This window comes from Zootermopsis nevadensis, unplaced genomic scaffold (assembly GCF_977971745.1).
Source record: "Zootermopsis nevadensis isolate Lab colony 2312 unplaced genomic scaffold, Znev_1.0 Znev_ptg000007l, whole genome shotgun sequence".
Taxonomy (NCBI): domain Eukaryota; kingdom Metazoa; phylum Arthropoda; class Insecta; order Blattodea; family Termopsidae; genus Zootermopsis; species Zootermopsis nevadensis.
The window spans coordinates 18,516,890-18,539,923 of record NW_028259139.1 but is presented as its reverse complement, the minus strand read 5'-3'; the positions used below and the strand labels follow the sequence as shown (position 1 = coordinate 18,539,923).

General features: G+C 35.9%; 1 protein-coding gene across 3 annotated transcripts; it reads left to right on the top strand.

Moving 5' to 3' along the window:
• Window positions 1-461: 461 nt before the first annotated feature.
• Window positions 462-22,951, top strand: LOC147874653 (fatty acid synthase-like). 3 transcript variants are annotated; one of them, XM_087344506.1, is made up of 6 exons: window positions 1,039-2,085; window positions 5,593-5,753; window positions 8,026-8,246; window positions 9,159-9,220; window positions 16,748-16,995; window positions 21,136-21,287. In XM_087344506.1, exons 3-6 carry the CDS (start codon window positions 8,161-8,163, stop codon window positions 21,154-21,156), a joined length of 417 nt encoding a protein of 138 aa, XP_087200632.1. In that variant the 5' UTR covers window positions 1,039-2,085; window positions 5,593-5,753; window positions 8,026-8,160; the 3' UTR covers window positions 21,157-21,287. The 3 variants fall into 3 exon arrangements, 2 of the variants coding, with proteins under 2 accessions (XP_087200633.1, XP_087200632.1); XM_087344507.1 differs by lacking the exon at window positions 8,026-8,246 and having other exon boundaries at window positions 462-2,085; window positions 21,136-22,951; XR_015533985.1 differs by lacking the exons at window positions 16,748-16,995; window positions 21,136-21,287 and adding an exon at window positions 16,715-16,733 and having other exon boundaries at window positions 1,877-2,085.
• Window positions 22,952-23,034: the final 83 nt, after the last annotated feature.

Here is a 23,034-nt window from a genome sequence, read left to right as displayed (position 1 = left end):
GTTTTTTTTCCGATGATAGCCTTCTGGGATGTTGTGCCCTAATGATGGAGGAAGTAAGCACCTCTGAAAAGTCAGTAAACTTCAACGAGACGACGCGGCGCAAGTATCTGGCTGTCATCTTCATACACGAGACAGTAAGAACCTAAAATCTCACTGGAATCATCTCTGTTATCAATAGCTTCAGTGAAGCTTCTTTGACTTAAACACGGTCGCCATCACTTCATTCAATTTCGCTTCACTCCGTCAATCATTATTATTCCTCATTCATTGGTCGTTACTGCATTATAGCAGCTTTTTGGCTTATTATTGTGTTGGAAAATAAGTAAACCGTTCATGCTTGTTGCTAGTGAAATGGTGACGTGAAATATTATTTAAACAATTATTGCACTGTGCCACTGCGTATTCGATCAAATACGTCTGATATTTGGACACCACGTTACTTTAGGCTAAATTTATTTTTATCAACTTTAACTACGAAGTTGTGATCCTGCATCTACAATGCAGACTTACCTCAATTTCCCTTTCTATTTGCTGTTATATTTCTGTATATTTCGTTATAATTTTAATTGCGCATTCTACAGTAAGTTTTACAGCTGAAAGTATAATTGTATTTGCACGATGAGTTTCAGTGACTTCTCATCTGTACGTTGCATATTATAAAGATTAAACAATTAGCCAGATAATGCCTTTAAACTAAAACACTTTTATTTTGTATTAGATTTGTTATATTGTTTATTAATTATGAATCAAACGACATTTATAATAAGGTAACACGGTGGTCTAGCGGTTAGAACGCTGGCCTTGTAATCCTGGGGGGTCTCGGGTTCGATTCGCGGCGGTGCCCAAATTTATAACTTGTGTTGGGCAAGGCCGTGGTCTAGGCAACACGGAGTTTTCCTCCGTGGCATTCCCACCAACTACTCCATTCACACACAGAAGAAGGCAATGGCAAACCACTTCTGGATCATCTGCCAAGAACGTATATGAACAGGTCCCAGTCCGAGAAGAGAAAAGGATGGAAGGATCCTGTTCATATGGACCTGTCGTCAGACAGAACACTAAATAATAATAAGATGAGGTGGTCTAGCGGTTAGAACGCTGGCCTTGTAATCCTGGGGTCCCGGGTTCGATTCCCGGCGGTGCCCGAATTTATAACTTGTGTTGGGCAAGGCCGTGGTCTAGGCATCACGGAGTTTTCCTCCGGGGTTTCCCCGGTTTCTCCGTGGCATCCCAACAATTACTCCACTTTCATCATCATCATCTCGCAAAAGGGGGTCACAGCAGGGGTGTTAAATGTCGCGGTTCCGATCGAACCCATGTACTGATGGGTCGTGAATCCTGCTAACCACCAATGCACACCATGCTGAATGGTGCGTACTGGATACGAAACAAAAGTGTCACAGCAAAGAGTGGTATTGCCAGTTGACATGTGAATCATCCAAAGAAATGTTATAGTTGGGCAGGAGAAAATGGCAGTTCGTTTCTGCATCATGGCACAAGAAATCATTTGATAAAGTTTCTTGACTCATAAAAATTTGAAAGGAGTAAGATGCTCAGCTTGTTACTGCTTGGTTTGTGCAGAGCAAAGGAGAAGCAGAATTCAAGGCACTATTTATTTTGTAGTTACACATGCACACTGCTCATATTGTGCATACATTTTGGTAATTACTGTGAAAAGTAATACCATAAGTAATTTCATACTTATCTTAACCTACTCTCCCTGCCCACAACATTTTAAAGGTCGCAAACCATAAAAGGTTTGAAATTCCAGTCATTGCAGAAAGCTATGGAACAATATTGTAGGCTATTAGGAATTGCTTATTACGGCAAAGATGCTAGTAAAAGGAACTATAGTTTGCTGGTCTTTGTGACATAAATTATCTGTGAGTGAATCCAACATGTAGGCATGGAGGTGTTCCTAAAGAGGACAAGCTTCCATTGAGTCGTGTTATCCAAAGTGGTCTCTGGATCCATTGAGTTTAAGAATAAGGTGCATGACTGTGTATCTGAAGGCATAGCGACAGGGGCAGTACGACCACTATCCAGGACTGTTCTTTCAGACACTGAAGTGGAACGAGCTTTCAGGTACAGTTGTCATGATGGAGATGATGGAAGAACTTCAGAGAATATTGTGTAATTTCCTCTCTGTAGCAATTTTTAGAAAAAATTGATATCAAGTATCAAAAGCAGTTACATTAATTGGCTTATTCTGTTCATTGATTCTCTGTGACTGCTTATTCCTATATGTTTTCTTCCTTGCACATTCATTAAAATTGTTTCTTTTGCTGAAACTTCAAGATAGTAATCCCTTCTTCTTAAGTTGCTGTCTGTAAGTCATTTTCTAATTTTGCTGTGATTGCTTGATCATCGATGTTATTTCTATTTCTTATTATTAATATTATAACAGATTTTATTAGTCTCATAGTTCTTTAAAGTTATGTGACAACAGTAGATTGAGTTGTGCTATTATTATGTTGGACGTTGTCACTTGTCTGATATTTATTTGTTATACATAATGTTCTGGAACTTGGCTTTACCCCACCTTCAGGAGACTGACTAGCTGTCGTTCCACTGATAGAATCCTTTATGTTTGTTTTTTATTTTTAAAATTAAACATTAATTATCTAGTGGTTGACATACTAACCTGGTATTCAGAAGGTCTGCGTTCCATCCCTAATCATCACAACTACCAACCTTAAAATGGAAAATTAGTAAAAATCTTCCTGCATTCTGGTAACCTATTAGCTGAATATGAGAGCAGAGCCAACTTTGGAAACATACCTCAGAAAACAAATAAAGTGCAATTAATGTCTTTAACATTTATAAGCTGTGCATCATGTTAAGTACATTCTGACTGGAAATGTGTCACAATAGCACAGGGCTAAATTACCATTTGTTTTCAGCCACGGTATAGCAGGTATGACACTGCAGTCTTGTTCACTGCCCCGTACAGAATTTGGTTGTTTTTCCCCGCTGAAAGTTATTTATAATTATTAACCCTATGAAGGTTATTGTTATTAAGTTGAGAAGAATGAGATGGGCGGGGCATGTAGTGTGCATGGATGGGGCAAGAAGAAGGTTGATAGTTAAATTTTATTAGCGTAGTTCAGAAGTTCCTAAAAATAGCATTATAAAGGTATATATGATACAAGATTTTATTAGTGTTTATAACTTTCATTAAAACACTCCTTTGAACTAGTGGGTATTTTGTAAGTGCTTTTAAGTCATCAGCTATAGTGAAATCTTTATTGTCCATTAAAGCCAGAATTGGATTTTGTTTAGTGGAATTATGTATTTAGACAAAAAAGTGCTTAACACAGCTGTTTATGAATTCATTGCATTTCAGAGATAACAGAACTATTTTTGACTTATTGATTTTGGTCTTCTAGTTTGTGGCATTATGTATTCTTGTAGATGGAGGCACTATGTTTCTATGAAATGTTGGTAATTACATACAAGTCTACACATGATGCTAAAATCAATATCTTCACTGCTGTGACAACTTCAAACCTTACATGCTATTAACATATGTATTCATTTATGCATGTAGAATAGTCCTACTCCAGTAATAAATTTGTATTTTAGTCCAGACTAAAATTCAATTAAGAATGTGGTTGTATAGTCCTCAGTGGACAGTACAGAATACAACTTTGCTACTAATCACATCTTGCTTAATACATGGTTCTCATTTTGTATTTGGACCACATAATGCAATGCTTCTGATGACAACATACCTTTTAAGATGTGGGCCAGTGGCTACTCTTTTATCAGTGACTCAAATGTCTAGGCTGAGTGCAGGTTAGTACTCAAGATGGTACACAGTAACAGATAATTAAAAAAATCCCTGGTGTTGATATTCCTGCAAGATCTGCCATTCATTGTTTTATTAATAAATTTAAAACTCTGGGTTCAGTACTTGTTAAGAAAATGAAAAGAATGCATCATATATTGACTGAAGAAAAACTTGATGATACTGAAGATTTCTGTCTTCTGGGTTGTTGCGCTGTGTAGACTGGTCGATGTTAACCAACGTTTCAGAGGTCATACTGCTTCCGTCATCAGAGAGTATGACCTCTGAAACGTTGGTTAACATCGACCAGTCTACACAGCGCAACAACCCAGAAGACAGAAATCTTCATACTCACCGCTGTGAAAACCTCAGATCTTATATTGATGATGCTGGTGTAAGATTGGAGCATTAACTAATAAAATCACTGGAAGAACTAGCTCAGCGAGCCAACATTCAGTCGTATCAGCAACAAATTACAAAATTACTGAAACTTTTTCTGTAAAAAATAACATGTGCATTCACTGCCAAGAGACTAATCTACAAGGATATATTTTTGTAACTGGTTTATCCGATCAGTGAATGAAGGTACACTTGACTCACAATTATTCTTTTTTTGATGAAATCTGATTTCATTTAAATTGATGTGTGAACATGCATAATAACCAATACTGATCCTTGCAAAACCCTAGAATTCTTTGTGAAGTGCCACTTCATTTTCTGAAAGTTGGTGTTTATGTGGAATTAGTGAAAGCTGAATAATTGGCACTGTTTTCTTATTAATACACTTAACCAAGAAAGGCATATTATATTAATTGACATTGAACAGGTTTTCCCAGAATTAACAGAGGAAGAGAGGATTCAACAATAGTGTACACAGCCAGTAACTCCATAGCTGCAATAAATGATGTGCTTGGTGCTAGAGTTGTAAGCAAAGGCTTGTGGCAGCTCATTCTTCAGACCTCATGCCATGTAATTTTTATATGTGGGGTAGTTTGAAAGATAAAATGTATAAAAGTAATCCTCAAACATTGTGTGAACTTTACAAAATATTTGGGAAGAAATATCCTGGATTTTCTGATCAGAGCTGCAACATGTCCATCAAAACATGTTCTCATGCTGCAATGCATGTTTATGATCACAAGGGGAACATTTTCAACAACTTGTCTGAACTAGTAAGTTTATCTCAGAGTTTATTTTGTCCTCTTGTAATGCATTACCAATGGCCCAGTTTGTGGGACGAAAGCCAGAGCTATTCAGAGCATGGCAGTGTGTTAGACAGTCTGAAAAAAATATCAGACGTGTACTAATCTGAGTGGAAAAGAATTGTATATGTTATGTCTTTATACAAGGTTATGTGTTAAAAAAACAGTTAATAAAACTGAACTAGTAGAATGCATTTGTTTCTAACTTATTACTGCAGTGAACATTTCATATTACAATGGATTTGAGGATAATAACCATAAGAAACTAAATTAGACCTTATGGAAATACATGTAAAAAATATAAATATTTGTGTTATACTCTGCATTCGCAACTGCCATTAAAATACCAATATTTAATACATGTACACTGGTAGATACAAAATGTGTCACTGGGCATTATGTGCTTAAGAAATAAAAAGTCTCTACCGCTTTCTTATTTTGTAGACATGAAAGAAAAATTCTTGAGTTTAGAACAGAAGTGAAATAAATAAATCACAAAGCAAGTTTAGGCATATTTCATGTGTGCAGAAACTGAAAAAAAAAAACTGAAAATTGTTTGTACAGAAGAAGCTTAAATAATACAGAATTATTTTCCTGCAGAGTGGAACCCAGTGTTACTCCAGTAACATACATTCATCAGCCAGCAGTGCAAGCATCTGTGAGTCCAAATGTGTACAACAACTCTCAGCAATACAACCCTATTCAGTATGAGCCATACTACAATGTTTATGATGAAGATGTGGAGATCTACAGAGATGTTGGTAAGTGGACAGATACTTATGAAATGTGATATTTGGAATTTCAAACCTTGTAATGACATCATGTTATGACATGAACAATTTTCATCCCTGTTTCAAAAGAAAGCAGCAGATTTTAATGAGCACATTATTTTTATTGTTCAGAAACTATAAGTTGTTAAAATGGAAAGGAATACAGCATGTTGTAGAATTTGAAGTTCTCATGGTGGTGAATCTGAAGATGGCTGTCATCAGGGTTGTTGTGCCATGTAGTCTAATGATGGACGCAGCAAGGATCTCTGAAACATCTGTAAACGTCTGCCAGACTATACAGCACAACGACCCAGAAGACGGCCGTCTTTGTTACAGCATGTTGTCTGTGCACTAGGTCTGTGTTCCATAAACGCTTTTTCCACTGTGGTACACTACAAAATTTTACCTCATGATGGAAAGATATAAAACTATTCATATAAACCCTCGCTTTATAATGATTTAGGCTTATGAAACAAAACATTAGCACATGCTGAATAAAACCATTGATGTGTGTGTGTGTGTGTATTATGAATTATAATTACAGAAGTTAAGACATTGCCTTTTTCTAACTATAAGAAGTTAATATACAATTTCTTTTAAAAATTTGTGGCACACCTGTAACCTTGTGGCAGCACATCAGTGTGCCATGGCATACCAGTTGAGGAACACTGCACTAGGTGACACACGTTAATACCACCAAAGGCATAAATATTTCTGTCTTCTACTGAGGTTTTGAAAGGTTAAAAATCTTCCAGAAAAGATGATTTCAGTATTACAACATAAACTGTAGCCAGTATCAGAGTGAGTGTTTTTTTACAGTAATGTATGTTTCTTGGTCATAAAATGCAAGGCCAAATTATTTAATAAAGTTATGTTTTCAGAATGAACACTAAAATCACAATATTAATTCAAATATAAACTAGAAAATCATATTGCCATAGTATAATATGGTGAATGTCAACAAATTGTTAAAACTGTATCTTCTTCACAAATCTACAATGGCAGTCAAAAATTTGGAATTCCACTCCCACCCAGTTGACATTTTACCGTTTTTCACACATAATTATGACCTAAATCTGGTTGCATTAATTAAAGATTTTGGATTCCAGTTTCTTGACAGTAAGCCTACATAAAAGAAAATATTGAAGTGGAATGAATAATAGTTCCCAAAACCTTATAGTAAAGTCTTAAAACATGGATTAATGGCCACAATGAACTTGACATTTCAGATATCCGTATAGAGTGTGTGTGTGTGTGTGTGTGTGGCCCTTGTTATTTTGTAATAACAATTCTGAATTAATGAGCACATTGGCTGAGCCATTTCCGGGATCCATATTGTTTTTAGCAAGTGCCACATATATTATATAATTTTATTTTATGGCATTATTATTATTATTATTATTATTATAATCTTAAAATATATATGCAACTATAGTAAGAGAAAAGAATCCTAACTGTTGAATGAAGAAGCCAGCAGTAAAATTACTTTATTTTGCTGAGAAAGTACAATGGTAAACAACAATACAGTTATGCAAATAAGTTCTGGGAAGAACATATTATTATTCTTTTCTTCAAATGCTGAAGTCATTATACGATATCCACAAAATTAATCACATATAACTTTAAAACTCTGTAAAATAAACATATTTTATACAAAATCTATAGGTCACTTTATTATCTGTCTCCACAACAAATTTCGCATACCTAGCAGCAATTGTTAACTATTTACTACTATCAGAAAGCGAGCTAATATAGACATCTTATAGCTACTGTGTTGGTTCACATTCTACGAAATATTACTTCAGCAAATAGGCATGCTTCTGCATACAATTTCAGAAATCCGTTGAAGCAGCATTAGTTTCTTCCTCACATCAGAGTATTTTATGGCTACCATGTTGGACTTGCTGCTGGTAGGAAATTAAAGTTATATAAAAGGGTTTGCTTTGAATGGAATAATATCCATACCAACTCCCCATAAATTAGTCACTTGATTTAAAAGTTATTAAGGGGCACAGAAACATACGCATATATTTTTATGAAAGGAGCAGACAAAAACAGCTAATTGCCTAATGCATAGACAGATAAATAAATTTTAAAAAATATATAAGAAATTCACACATGTGTGGCATCTACATGTATTAGACCCTAGGTGGTCTCCAGGCCTTATAGTTCAACTAGCCTATATGAAATTACAATAATCCTATTTCTTGCCACATGGATTAAAATAATTTGCAGAAAATTGGTTATATGTCATTTGCAACAGACTACAGCCAATTTCCCAGCAACCAGGGAGGCAAGCAAACTAACACAAACAACCAGCAGTCACCATATCGAGGTTAGAGCCCCTACAAACAACCACCTCAAGCACCACTACAAGATACTCAGAGGAATGTAGCCTATGCACAGCCCAACTATAACAGTCAGCAGGATGTGTATGTGCAGAATACCAATCCACAAGAATATAATGAAAACTACAATACAGCGGTGAGTGGAAAATAATGTCTGATTTCAGGTTCTCATGCTGGATGTCAGTGTTAATCATTTGGGTTATAACACCATGTTGATTTGTAGGCAGATACAAATATTTTGGAAGCTTATTATATTTCCCACATATGTGTAACTTCACAAACACATCTTCATCCACACTACAGATAAACGAACCAGATTATTGTTTGTGCAGATTTTCCACACATCAAAATTTTCTTCACACAGTGTAAATCCGACATTTATACAGTTTGTTAAAAATAATAATATCCAAGAAAGTGATGTGGGTTAAAACTATGCTATACAGAACCTTTTATAAAACGTTTTGATATGTCATTGTTGGTCTTCTGATTTGTGACATGTGGACCTGAAGGTAGATACCAACTTTTAATAGAAACATACTGTCTCCATCTTCAGGGCTTAAATCTTCACCACCATGAGAACTGCATAAATGATTTTATATAAGAATAAAATATTATGTTGTCTGCCTTCAGAAAAGAAGAAGTTGTACACCTTATACAAGTTCATACACCCATTCTATTTTACTGCTGGACAACATGTTTCAAACTCATTTCTCATCTTCTGATACTTTACTCATTCTTTATATTTTGAAGCATGATAAATGCATAAATGTTGCTTCATTTAAAGTTAGAATTCTAGACATTAATGTCACATAGAACCTAACAATTAAAAATGTAATGACTTTTCAACCTACCAGGTGCTCTTTAACCAAATATTGATGTGTAGCAATAATAGTGAACAGTTGAAAATTGCCTGAAGATAGCATTGTAGCATTAAATGATGCCATATATAATGGTTATTGAGCGTTTTAATATTATGTTTCTTTTAGACTGAAATTATAATACTTTTACTATAGCTTATGGTTTATTTTTATTTTTCTGCATACTAAAGACTGATGAAGGACAATACAACCAGCAGTCTGGAGCCCATCAACCTAACAAGTCACCATCCCGGTGAGTGTTTTAAGCTCTGTATTATCTGCATGTCCAAGGAGAATCAATATATAATGTTCATTTTTGTTTTCATATTGTAACATCATGAATATTTATGATTACAAATATTCAGATAAAATTACCACTGCTGTTAAAACTTTTAACACTAAATAATATGTAGAGACCAAAATTAGGTTGAGATTAAGTCTAGTTTATTAGAATACATAATATCAATTTAAAAATTCCATCTACACAAATATCCACAAAGTGATAATAATATAAAGAATTTCAGAAGCACCCTACATAAAAAATTATCTAATATTAATAGTACAGTTTTGACATGACATGAAACTCATAGAGTTTATTTATGATGTGCTCACATAAATATAGTAACAAAGTTACATCAGTGGTAGTAAAAGCAAAATGTGTAATACCATTCTGTCAGTTGTGCAAAGAAAGTTTCACACAGCTTGTGGAAAGCAATTCCTTAGTACATTTATCAGTGGTATGGACCACAGATGAACAAAAGTATGAAAGTTTACTGAGAGAAGTTGCTTATGTTAAGTCAAAGGCAGAGGTCATCCAAGTTCAGGAAAAACTGTTGTGGAATATGTGAGGCAAACATTTATTTTCATTAAAAGGAAATCAATGAGACAGCCAGACATGCCAGTTCAAAGCTGAAAGTGTTGCAAAGAATAGTCTATATTATTTATAATGGGTGATTAAAGATGGATCCTCTAAGACAACAGTTATTCCAGGTGTTTGCAATGGATGACAAAACACAACATTATCAATTATGTTGCCACATGCTGCAGGAGATGGTGAATAATTAACGGATAGAGAATTCAATTGTAGATCATTCAGGAATGAGGCTACATTCACCTCTGTGGCTGTGTGAATTTGCAGAATGTGATCATAGATATAAAGAATTGCAAATCCATGTACCTCTCTAAAAAACCGTCTCAAGTATATCTAAGGATTTTTGTGCATTATCAGAGAAAGAGGTCAAAGAAGTGTGATAGAAACTGTTTACTTGGAAACGTTCCAATAACGGCAATTTCTACAGTTCTGAATAGAATTCTAACAACATGGTTGAGCTTTGCACCATTACCTGAATTATATGTGTCACTGTATGAACAACAATTAGGAAGTGGGATGGGACATGGGAATCTGGTTGCATAACCACAATAATTGTGAAATTTTTAAATCAGTGAACATTTGTTTGTGCTTTTTCATGACAGATCATGTATGTCATTCAATCCTCATTTCCAGCTACAGTATGAAAATTAGAACAAAAATTCATAGATACTGTAGAGAAAATAGAAGGTGATACCCTAATTAAATTGTTAAAGGAACTTTTTACTGATTGGATGTGTGTCAAAACACAAATCATTTTGAAACAGTTGGAACTACTGTAATGAATTAAAAAGATTAATTATACATCTTCCATCATGTAACAAGTCATTTGTATGCTAAATTTTTTAATATCTGTAATGTTTGGTTGCTTATGAGAAAATATGACACTGGGATACTGTAATGAGAAATTTGGAAGTTACGGTATTGTGTCCTCTTACTCAGTCATTACTTTACAAGCTCATAATCATGGTAGATGCTATGATTTATTTTGCATCCCTCTCCTCCATCATCACATGTCTGGTTGGATTTATAAAGCAATAGTGCTCATCTATTGAATTGCAGGTGTTTGAGAATAGAGTGTTGAGGAGAATATTTGGACCTAGGATGGGGTCTGGAGAAAACTACATAATGAACTTAAAAATTTGTACACGTCTCCCAGTATTGTCAGGGTGATTAAGTCAAGAAGAATGAGAAGGGTAGGTCATATAGCATGCATGGATGGGATAAGAGGTGTGCACCAGGTATTGGTTGAGATGCCTGAGGGGAAGAGACCGCTGGGGAGACCTAGACGTAGATGGGAGGATAATCTAAGGCGGGATCTATGGGAGATAGGAGTTGAGGGAGAATGGATTTTGTTGGCCCAGGAAAGGGACTGGTGGAGGGCTTTGGTTAATTCGTTGATGAACATTCGGGTTCAGTAAGACATCTAGTTGTTTAGTTAGTTAGTTAGTTCATCTATTGAAGGAGTATGTCACATTGGATTAAAAAAATGATATCAGACAACAAAATGAGATCCTTCATTGCAGCAAACCAAGGAGTCTCCAGTAGACAGCAGAGTCCTCCATGGCCGTGAAAATGTTAAATTTGTGTAACTTTAAGGGTTCTGTATACTGTAAGAATTGGATGACATTATTTTAAAGCTTCCTTTTTAAGTAGTATTTGTTTTTGTTTGTTTACTTATTTATGTTTTTACATAGTATATAGCATGAAAATGGCTGACTTCTAAGTTGTAGTGCCATGTAGTCTGGTAGTAGTTTATCAGCATTTCAGAGGTATTTTCTGCCTCCATCATCAGGGCGATGAGTCATGGAACCAGTCACCCTGGAGGCAGCAAGGACCTCTGAAACGTCTGTAAACTTCTACCAGACTGCACGGTGCTACAACCCAGAAGGCAGCCATCTTTATATTCACTACCATGAGAATTTCGAATCCTCTTTAGTATATGTCATATTTTCAATCTAATAAAATATAATATTATGCAATATATTAGTTTAAAAAAATTAGTAGGAAATACATCTGCAAATATCATATTGGTAGCTAGTTAATATATCTCACTTAAATTGGTCTTACTTCATGCTTAAAACTAACATTCCATAAAGTACAAGATGCATTCCAGCAATAGAACTCCAGAAGGATACATCATGTTTTGTTTCATAAGAACTACAAAGGACATCCACAGATTAAATTATGTGCATTCAATTATAAGGAGTCAGTTGGTCATCCGTTTATCAGATATATGCCACCTAGTCTCACAGAATTTTCTGTAATGTGTGCTGCATCATTCTCCTGCAAATATGTGTAATTTACTTTATTCCATTTATCTAAAGAGATATTTTAAGATACTGCATTATTCTGAACTGTATTCAGAAAACCACGTAAGTAATAAAAGAATTTGAAATTTAAGGTTTTCATGGTGGTGAATACAAGTGTTTTTCTAAAATGATGTCACAACCCAGAAGACAACCGTCATAACCAAAGAATTTGTTACATCATGCATTTCTGTGCAGTGAGTCTACTGAGTGGGTCATGAAAGAATCATCTATGTTTTTCTTTTATTAAAGACATAAAATCAAAGGTTGCTACTGGTCTTCCGTGAGATCAGGTAAGAAAGCTGGAAAGTCTGATTTGGGACACGTTATGAAAGTAAAAATTAATTTCTGCTGTAAAAATAAATGGGAACATTTGGAAAACCGGAAGCTTTTGATTGAAATTCTGTATATCTAAATCAAGTGTACTCTCTTTTATCTTCCCTCAGTGATTCTCATTCCTACAAGAGCCCTTAAAGATGAATATTACATTGTTTATTAACATTAATGTGATCAAATTGGATTATCATCTGGGAACGATTTTCTCATATACAGCAATAACAGGAAAGTGTTGAATTTTTCTCCACAATAACCAATTACAACTTCAACAATCATTCCTCCTACCACCACCACCACCATAATAGCACGAAGTACCACAGCACAATCAGGTACTGATATCACCACCACCACCTCCAACATCATCACTACTACCACAGTAGCTCCTGAAAGGTATTGCTCAGAAATATGAGCAAGTAAAAATTTATTTAAAGTTCAGCAAATTAAGGATATTCCAAACATTAAACAAATAGTTATATCCTTTGTGAGAACAGTGGTGTTAAGTTCCATAAGAATCAGCAGAAGCTTCTGTTATCTTACTATTTATGGACTTCTTCTCATTTAATATTTTTACTTATCATAGAATGAAATGACAGATTTGGCAACATTTTTGTTTCAATTTAAAACAGTCCCTCTGCTGAGAAAGGTTGCTTTAGTATTGTTCTGTCTCCATAAAATACAAATATGATACATGAGATTGTAGCTGCATTATATCTACAGTGCTTTCAACCATCAGCACTGTAAAAACATGGTTGCTATTAATTCTTATACCTTCAGGAAGGCAACAAGGCAACCTGCATTCATTATAGTTTAGTACATCCATGCAGAAGTCCAATGCATGTATGGCCAGCTCAAGCCAGTTGAAGAGTTCTCTTCATGAAGATGCCAATGAATAACAAATAGGTATAATGTAAGGTTTAAGGATTATGAGAAAAGTAAGGTTAGGTTCTTTGTTTTCTTGCTAGCTTGCTCACTTTTCTCTCAATCTGCTCTAATCAAGGCATGTACTATGAAATATATAATATATAAGTGTTACAATGAAGTCTCCTCAGACAATCAGCTGTGTGAGCATTGAGTTCATATACAGTGTTTCAGAGACTGTCTCTGGCTTCATCAGTAGTGACAAGGCCTATAGGTCAACTGTGGACATGATTGCATGCTGTATTGGTATTTATAGATTATAGCTAGTGAGAATTATATATACATACATAGGGGATTTATGATTTTTTTAGATTTCACTTTTAGTTGTAAAAATGTTATATAAATGTACTTTTAAAATAGCTATTAATGCTCCATCACTCAATAAAAGACATCACACCCAAATAAAGTCTGACGGCCATTATTAGATGAACAAAGCAATGTACGTGGCCTAAAATGTAATTTGTTCCATGAATAAGTTACCATTCTTGGCTAATAACACATCAAAAATGATTACAGCATATACTGTATATAACTACAAACAATTTAGTAACAGGCATAGTTCACTTTAGAACTAAATTCTAGGTTCACATGGTGGAAAGCGCCATGATTCTCATCACTGCAGTTTATATCCTGCTGCTGTCCATTCCATATTTAATACTACATTAAGTATTTGGAAATAGTATTATTCTTTCCTTCTGTTTCTCTGTTTTGTGGCCTATACTAACATCCAGTTCTTGTCCTTAGGTTTTGTCAGCTGCAGTTCAGTGTATAACTATGGCTTCCAGGAATGAGCTGTGTCAAATATTGTAAGTTTTCAAATGTTTTGGAAAATAATGCAGTTGTAATCTTTAGGGTAGTGTGTATTCAGGGTTTTCAGTAGCCTTATACAGAGCAGGCATTAGGTGGCAAGTGGGATGTGAAAGAGAGAACAGAAATCAGGACCTATGTTCCCTGCATGATCAGAGAAGAAATTGATATAACCAACTTAACTATGGAGGTGTGTGCAGATTAAGCACAGTCTGGCTTTACCATTTCCCCCCAAAACATCTACATAACCACCTCTCTCACTAAACAACAACTGAGTCCTCCCACCTGATCTACCCATATACTCAACAAAAACTTTTTTCTTAACCTATTCTCATAACCACGTGATCACTAAAACATTTTTCTGTAACTTCTTCTCCAAACCACTTGGCAATACATGTCATCACTCCTTTCCCAATCAAATGGTCACAAAAATTTCTTTCGTCTCTTTTTTTTTCCTAATAATGAAGTTTCTAGAACTTTTTCTCTCATGTCTCTCAGCTACATGGTCAACAGAACTGATCAACAGAATTTCTTTCATCACCTTATCTCCATACCATGTGACACAGAACAACTTTTTTCATCACCTATTTTCTTCGGTCACATACTTGTTACCAATTTGATAGCAGCCTACTAGTCTGCTCTGCCAGTCAGGTCATTCAGAGACCACTCACCAAGTGCCCGCTCTGTACACAGCTTCCTAAAACATGCAATACACATTTACCCTGAAGAAGGAAAGTGCAAATGTTTGCCAAAATATTTGTAAATCTATATACTTAGAGATGGGGCTCATCCTTGAAAGCTGAAATTTTAAAATGACAGCTAGGTTTAACATGTAGCCTTGCAACTATAAAGGTATTTTATTGAATTTCTCACATACTGTTTGGATTAGAAAAGAAAATTATTGTATCAAAGCCTGTACTTTGTATCTAAAACGGTTTTTAGTGTTAACTAATTATAAAAAACAAACTTAAAAGTTTATTTAAGTCTTCAAGTGAAATGGGATACCTTATCAAAGGCATTCATTTATCCTTATTTTATAATGAGAATTCACAACATAAATTTTCATTAAAATCTATCTATTTATCAAGAGCAAAATTGGTCCACATTCAGGAACTGACACATGAGAAGGATCTCTATTCAATACTTTTTTATCTTCACATAAAGAATCCTCAACAATTTATTATTTAAAAGTTGAAATTTAGCTTAGAGCTTATTAAATCTATGATGAGGAAAGGTTAGCTTGACACTCATTGGTTACTGAGTGATGAGGCATTACATAGCAGTATAATTCTGGGTCATGGCTATAGAATCTATTTTCTCATGTATCCCTCTGCAGACAACAGATGAGGCTCAGGGTGAATACTACAGCCACCTTGAGCAACAACAAGCACAAAGCTGTGTTAGCTGCTATAGCCACTTCGTCACCTGAAGATCAGGCTACACCAATACGGACAACTTGCTTGATGTTCATACCAAGTTACATGAAAATTTATCACTTGGTTGAAAATCTATTTAGGCAGACAGAGACATGGACATGATACTAAGAGAATATTAGTTTGAAAAGGCTCGTTGAAATTACTTTTTTATTATTGTTATCCCATGCTGTCTTTCTTATTCTCTTTTAAATATTCCATACCTTTTTCTCCTTCCAAAACATTCCATTACAGAAAAATTATGAAATTAAACTGTAATTTGTGCTACGCTTACTATATTTTCTTCAAGGTCTACATCCATTTAAATAGAGTGAAGAAAAGCGTGAATGCTTGGAACTGTTTAATATGGTACAGATTATTATATACAGAATGCCCCTGAACAGGTTGTCCATAGCTTAACTATGTGCTCTTGGAGATAATTTGAGCCAAGAAGTTCAAATAAACGTGGGTCTGATCTGCAATGAGTTGCTGTGACCGTCATAATGAGGGTATATTGTAATCACAACCTCAGATTTCAAATTCAGTTTCTTACAAAACTCTTTCCAATCTTGAGTAGGTTCTTGTATTTCCAGGCTACTAGAGAGTGTGGGTTTATGTAACTGGTCCTGTGTTGAAGAATTGTACTACCTGTTCACATATACTTGATTCATCAGGTTGCTGTCATTGATTTTTGCATTGGTTTTTAATTGTTTCATATCTAGACATTTTAGCCTGTTAAAATGTTATCTATTACAGACAGTTCATGAATGGTTTTTATGGATCTTGTAGTGAGAATCCTACACGTTCTTTGATAGGTTAGGGGAAACCTTATCCTGTTGAACTATCCAAGTAATTTGGTTTTTCTACATTTATGGTTTTGGGTTTCTGGGTTATCCCCCATATTATTCAAAACCCTATTGGTATCCAAATAGATGTATTTGGGTATTGTTTTTCTTTAGGTCCAAGATGAGTTCTGTGACTAATTGAACTACGTAAACTTAAAAACCCATCACCTTTCTAATAATATTTGGATGCGTTATAAATGTTATACTATTTATTAGTTATATAATAATTTTAATTAAAAAATAAACATGTAGGTATGTGACGTGGGACAGTGTTGCCACTTACAGGTGGCTTGGGAGGCTTTGGTCTGGAGCTGGCTGACTGGCTTGTGTTACAAGGCGCTCGTAAACTGGTGCTGACATCTCGTAAAGGTATCAAGACTGGTTACCAGAGTTTGCGTGTCAGGATATGGTGCAGCTGTGGTGTAAGAGTAGTCATCTCTCTGGCTGACATTACCATGAAGAGTGGTGTAAGAGCTCTACTGTCAGATGCAAAGAAGCTGGGACAAGTTGATGCCATATTTAACCTGGCTGTGGTGAGTGCTGAAATTTTTCACATTTTTGAAATATCATATTGGTTAAACCAGAGAATAACTAACGCATGGCTGTCAGTTAAAACCAAGAACAGTTATGCTGAAGTGTAAGATGATTATGTAATTATTTCTGCATTCAGAGTGCTGCTTCTAAATGAAAGGAAAGATCTGAGAAAGAATTTGGTACAATTAAGAGTATTAGGAATAAATTTATAAGCATGTGTTAACTCTGTTTCTCATATGTGCGAGCACTAATATATATGTGACTTGAAAGCTTCCAAAGAAATTAGCATATTTTGAATAATCTAATGCATCAGACTAAGTTGATCTATTATTAATATAAACAGAATCTTGTAAGACTTGAGGTTCTCACAGCGGTGAGTATGAAGATTTCTGTCTTCTGGGTTATTGCGCTGTGTAGTCTGGTAGATGTTTACCAACGTTTCAGAGGTCATACTGCCTCCGTCATCAGGGCGATGAGTATGAAGAGTTCTGTCTTCTGGGTTATTGCGCTGTGTAGTCTGGTAGATGTTTACCAACGTTTCAGAGGTCATACTGCCTCCGTCATCAGAGTATGAAGATTTTCGTCTTCTGGGTTGTTGCGCTGTGTAGTCTGGTTGATGTTAACCAACGTTTCAGAGGTCATACTGCCTCCATCATCAGGGTATGAAGATTTTAGTCTTCTGGGTTGTTGCGCTGTGTAGTCTGGTAGATGTTTACCAACGTTTCAGAGGTCATACTGCCTCCGTCATCAGAGTATGAAGATTTCTGTCTTCTGGGTTGTTGCGCTGTGTAGTCTGGTTGATGTTAACCAACGTTTCAGAGGTCATACTGCCTCCATCATCAGGGTATGAAGATTTCTGTCTTCTGGGTTGTTGCGCTGTGTAGTCTGGTCGATGTTAACCAACGTTTCAGAGGTCATACTGCCTCCGTCATCAGCGCAATAACCCAGAAGACAGAAATCTTCAAACAGAATCTTGTCAGCAGTCAGATTCTATTTACATATTACCTTAAAAGCACAGTAAGCAAAGATTATGTGTCTATGATTCTGATTCTGTACGTACTCGAGAAGAAATCATATAAAATTAACCAAATAGGCAGGAGAACAAATCTGTGAATGATATGTCATCAGCTTCATATTGTATCACTCTTGTTGTTACCTTAGAAATACCAAGACTGAAATGTAGCTGTCTTCATGGAGAAGAGTAATTTTTGAGAAGCTAATGTTACACTCAGCTAGTCAAAAATTTCCCCACTTTTTTAACCTTATGATTCATTACTGTGTTTACAAGATCCCACAAAAGGTAGCTATATTTTTGGATTTCACTAAATATGTTTTATTGTTTTGGACAACCTTGTGTATCTGGTCACTGCTTTTACTTGAGTGTGGGGCTTTTTCATTTTACTTCTATTTTCATTCAGAAATGAATGGCTAACAAATAAATGCATGACACTCTGACCATTTCAGGGAAGATTGATCTTTGACTAAGCGTAGCTCCACACACTGTGTGGAGACGAATGGCCAGGTTCAGGTCTCAGTCTCTAAGGAAAAGAGCCTGATTACCCATTGGTTGGGATGAGCCGGGATAGCTCAGTCAGTATAGTGACTAGCTACGGGCTGGACGACCGGGGTTCGATCCCCGACGGGGGCAGAGGATTTTTCCTCTAGCCTCTGCGTCCAGACCGGCTCTGGGGCCCACCCAGCCTCCTCTACAATGGGTACCGTGGTCCTTTCCCGGGGGAAAGCCGGCCGGGGCGTGATGCTGACCACTCACCCCCCATCTAGTGCTGAAGTCAAGGAAGAGAGGAGCTATACCGCCTCTCCCCCCAAACGCCTACATGGCGTATAGTGGGACAAACTTTAATTTACTGTTTACCCATTAGTTGGGAGGCTGAGTGGGCATCAGAGACATAATTTATTTGGTGACAAAGATAAAAATCTCTACTGGTGCTGCAAATTTAACTCTGGTCATCCAGCTGGTAGCGTTGGGGATAGCCGACTTTTAAACAGAAGTTAATAAATCACACGACATAATCATGAAAGAGTTTCTTTTGCTTGCATGGAAGCAAAAGAAACTCCAGATATGCAAATTTCTTTCAAATGAACTGCTTGTGATGCTGGTTTTAATCTTTAATAAGTATGTTGGAGACTAATAACTGTGGAACACACAGCATCTGTGAGACAAATATTCAGTGATGGAAGAAGGTTAAAGGACAGTTACTATGTGTAGGTTGTGTAGACCTAAAATGGGTCACTATAAAGAAGCAGAAGAAAGTTAAGTTTGTGTAGAAAAATTCTGTATATAAGAATTTTATTGGAGGATGTAATATAAATATTTTTCTTCAGAATTTACCAATTGGAGAGGTGGTCAGTAAATAGCTGAGTACCATCACTCTTGGTCTGTTTGCATAATACTCTGTAAAGAATTGAAATTCCTAACCATTGATTAATAGCCAATAAGTAGAAAGGTTGTTTCCTTCTGAGAGACTGAGTTTTGTGTTCCAATGCTAATGAAATCCTTATTCTGCCATGACTCATTTACCAGGACATAGGGTGTACCACAAGAACATAAGTAAGAGTGACTGTTGAAAATATTTCGCTACCTGTTTTGATACTGTAAGAAACATCTGGGCATTATTACAAGTGTTGCGAGGCAGACTTCACAGCTTCCGCAGGACCCAAGGCACTTGCAACATCACCTGGATGTGTTGTCTCGCCAGATGTTTGTTCCTGAGGGCGCAACTGTTATTGTAAATTATTAATTGGAAGTTTTGAAGCTTTTAATGCTTATTCAGCAGAGGATCATAATGTTCTAGCAGTTCGAAAGATTCTGTACAATTACTTCTGTCAAGGGGCAACTCAGATTATTCTTGACCTCTCAATGGCAGTTCTTGATCTGGCAAGTCGTGTCACCCATTTCAAAATTTTTCTCAGTTTTTACAAACTCTTTTATTATATTCTGAACTACTAAATGTAAGTTGGATCTCCAGAAGCTCATAATTTCTTTGGTGGCTTAAATAAAGAATGACCAGCGTGTACTGTAAATGTTTTTGCCAAAGATTCATGTTTTTCTTTTCTTTTCGTGAAGCACGTAAGTCATATGGTTGTTAAAGGCCCCTGAAATTCAAAACATTTCAACTTTTTTGAAACATCAAGCATTGCCAGCAAATCAGTTTTTCTCAGATTGTTGCAAGCTGTTAACCATTGGTAAAAATAATATTGCAAAACAAAGGTTCCCGGTGTACATTTTGTTTTCCTTATATTCACTCTTAGGGTTGTGTATAGGTTGGCAGTGTCTCCCATATTTTAATGTTTTTAGTTTCTCCAAGAATGTTCTTCTTAACAATAGTTTTTCTAAAAAACATGGAATAGCATTTCTATCTAGTTTCCAAAAACTGACTGTTTAGTAACAAAGGGTTTTAGGATGCCAAAAATAATATTCTTAAAACAAAGGGACTAATTTACTGTCATTACAAGAAAGGAAAAGTACTTGCACAGTACACAGCTCAACTGAGATATTTTTTGGTGAGGACCACACAGTCTACCCATGTTTAAAGGGCAAATTCTCTAAATTTCCTTGATTGTGAGGCACAAATGAATGCGAAGCCTGGAAACTCTGATCCTCTAGTGCATGAAAACATGATCAAATGATGTAGCAGTTAAGTTGCATAATTCATAAAGCCACGTCCAAGCAAACAGTAAAGCTTGTGCGGAATGGAAAAGAGAAAACATCTCATATTCCTTCAATTTTAGTGGACTAGTGGCACACTACTAGCCAGACCACTGAGGACAATACTCCTATCCATTTCACGTACCTGCATTTATCCTGAAATAAGAAAGTGGTGTATGTTAATGTTTTGCTACTCAAACAGTCCTTAAGAAGTATACTTATAATTACTGTTCTCCACTGCTGCCATCATCAGCTGATTTGACATGGTCAGGATTGCTGTCACATGAGTGGTCGTCCTCTGTGCCATCAACTTCTTAAAACTCTTTTTCAAGTTAACACAGGCAGCATGAATGCCCATTCACTTTTTATCAACGTGCAAAACTGTTAAGTGTCGAGCCACTTGATTTTCGTTGTTGGTGTGAATGTATGCTTTAAAAAATTCAACCATCACTTGTTTTGTCTTTCATTGCAGCTTCAAATGGCTTATGTATAGATGCAGCATGCATGTCCATTTCTCCAGGGATGACAACTTGATTTATATTTCTGATTCTTCCGTCAAATGCGAAAAGTACCCGTGTACACTGAAGTTGTGCTTGGCTTGGCTTCTGGGTACGTTAATGAATTCTGTTGCCAAATTTCTTACAAATAAACCTTATATAATTTTCCCTCTCTTGGAAGGAAATGCGTGGGGTAGTTGAGAAAATGTGATAACGTTGGGAGACAGATTTATATGTACAGATTGTGGTCTTCTGGATTATGACACTATGCAGTCACATTGCCATTGTTTTCTATGAATGTGAAGATGGAGGCAGTATGTACCTTTGAAATGGTGGTAAGCAACACAACATACTCTAAGTTGTGAGGTAGCTGGTGAGATTACTTAAGATAACGCAGAAAGTTTTCTTGTAAAATTTATTATATGTAGGTTATACCATTGAAAATGCAACCCAGTATCATGTACCATGGTACAAAAATGGAATCAGAAGCATGTTCCTCCCAGTGTAATGAACTCTCTCAACCTTCCCCATGACATTCCATTGCCCTTGCTCACAGCTGTTGGGCTGTGCATGTGCAAACAAGGTGTATTCATGAGCAGAAGATGTTTATTCTCAAGCATTTCTTTGCACCAGAATAATTTTCAGCTGTTTGTTAGGCATTTAGCAATGCATATCCTCCGAAGGAAGTGCAAAATAAGACAATACACAGAAAGCTAACAAAGTTTTGGGACAGCGAAAGTGTTTGTCTGTGACAATTATTAATCGAGTGACAATATGCCTCAAATTATGGCCGTACAAATTTAAAATAGTTCATCATTTGTAGTAGCAGAATGCAGCTTTAATATCGCCATTTGTTTCATAATTTTGTTTGTAAAAGGGTTTCATGTATAGAAGCTGGGGCTTCGTTTTAAATGGAATTCCCTGAAATATGCTTCTTTTGGAACTAAATCTGGAAAATAATTTTAAGCAACTGGTTAGTACATTCCATTGTATTGTAACAATTGGTTTTTGGTGGTTTATGATCATAAGTATTTCTGCTGTATGGATATTTTTTAAGTGCCATTGCATTATATTTCCACTGTAAGTGATAGCTGTGTCTCGTCACAAAATACTTTGAGTCAAATGAGGAAGGAGTTGCTCGCTCCCTTGCAGTACTCGAGTATGGTGCAGTGTAATACTTCATTCTGTATTAGACACGGATGGTTTCAGCGATGAAGATGGATGTCTTACGTCATCCGGACGACGATGATGGAAGCAGCAAGGACCTCTGAAATGTTGGCAAACTTCTACCAGACTACAGAACTCAGAAGACAGTCATTTTCAGACCCACTGCCATGAAAACCTCAAATCATAAATAGTTTCAGTGATCTTGTAGCAGTTTTCATGGTCCCTTTTGATACACCTGTTTTATTGTGCAAAACCCATTTGAGCTTTACAAGGTGAATGGTAATGCCATTCTTTTCTTCTGTTAATACTTGATACTGACATTTTGTTGTCCTAATGTCAGCTCTTGTTTAGTAAGATTCTGTGTAGTCACACTGTTTCAGCGGGGGAACTTGAACACCAAAGACTGTTCTTACGATTTTTCTGTCACACTTTGTGCTATTGTTTAAGCTTTTCTGCATCCAGCAGTGAGTCACACATGAATATTGCAAAGAAGTATAATACCACTTTTTCACTGCTAACATGGCATTAGTGTCAGTGGCCAATGCAGTATCACATGTAGAAGAAAGGTCATGACACATCACATCTGCAAAATATTTATCCTTCGGGGAGTTTCTGCATCTTTTGCGCAGCATTATATTCTGTTGAACATAAATCTGTGATGTTCAAAATCTTGATCTTATGCTTTATTTATTTTTAAAATAGTATAA

Excerpts from the sequence above, each read along its gene's own strand:
- LOC147874653 (XM_087344506.1), top strand. The coding sequence starts at position 8,161 with ATGCACAGCCCAACTATAACAGTCAGCAGGATGTGTATGTGCAGAATA. Across the intron at positions 8,247-9,158 it reads ATGAAAACTACAATACAGCG|ACTGATGAAGGACAATACAA; the intron begins GTGAGTGGAAAA and ends TGCATACTAAAG. Across the intron at positions 9,221-16,747 it reads CCTAACAAGTCACCATCCCG|GTGGCTTGGGAGGCTTTGGT; the intron begins GTGAGTGTTTTA and ends TGCCACTTACAG.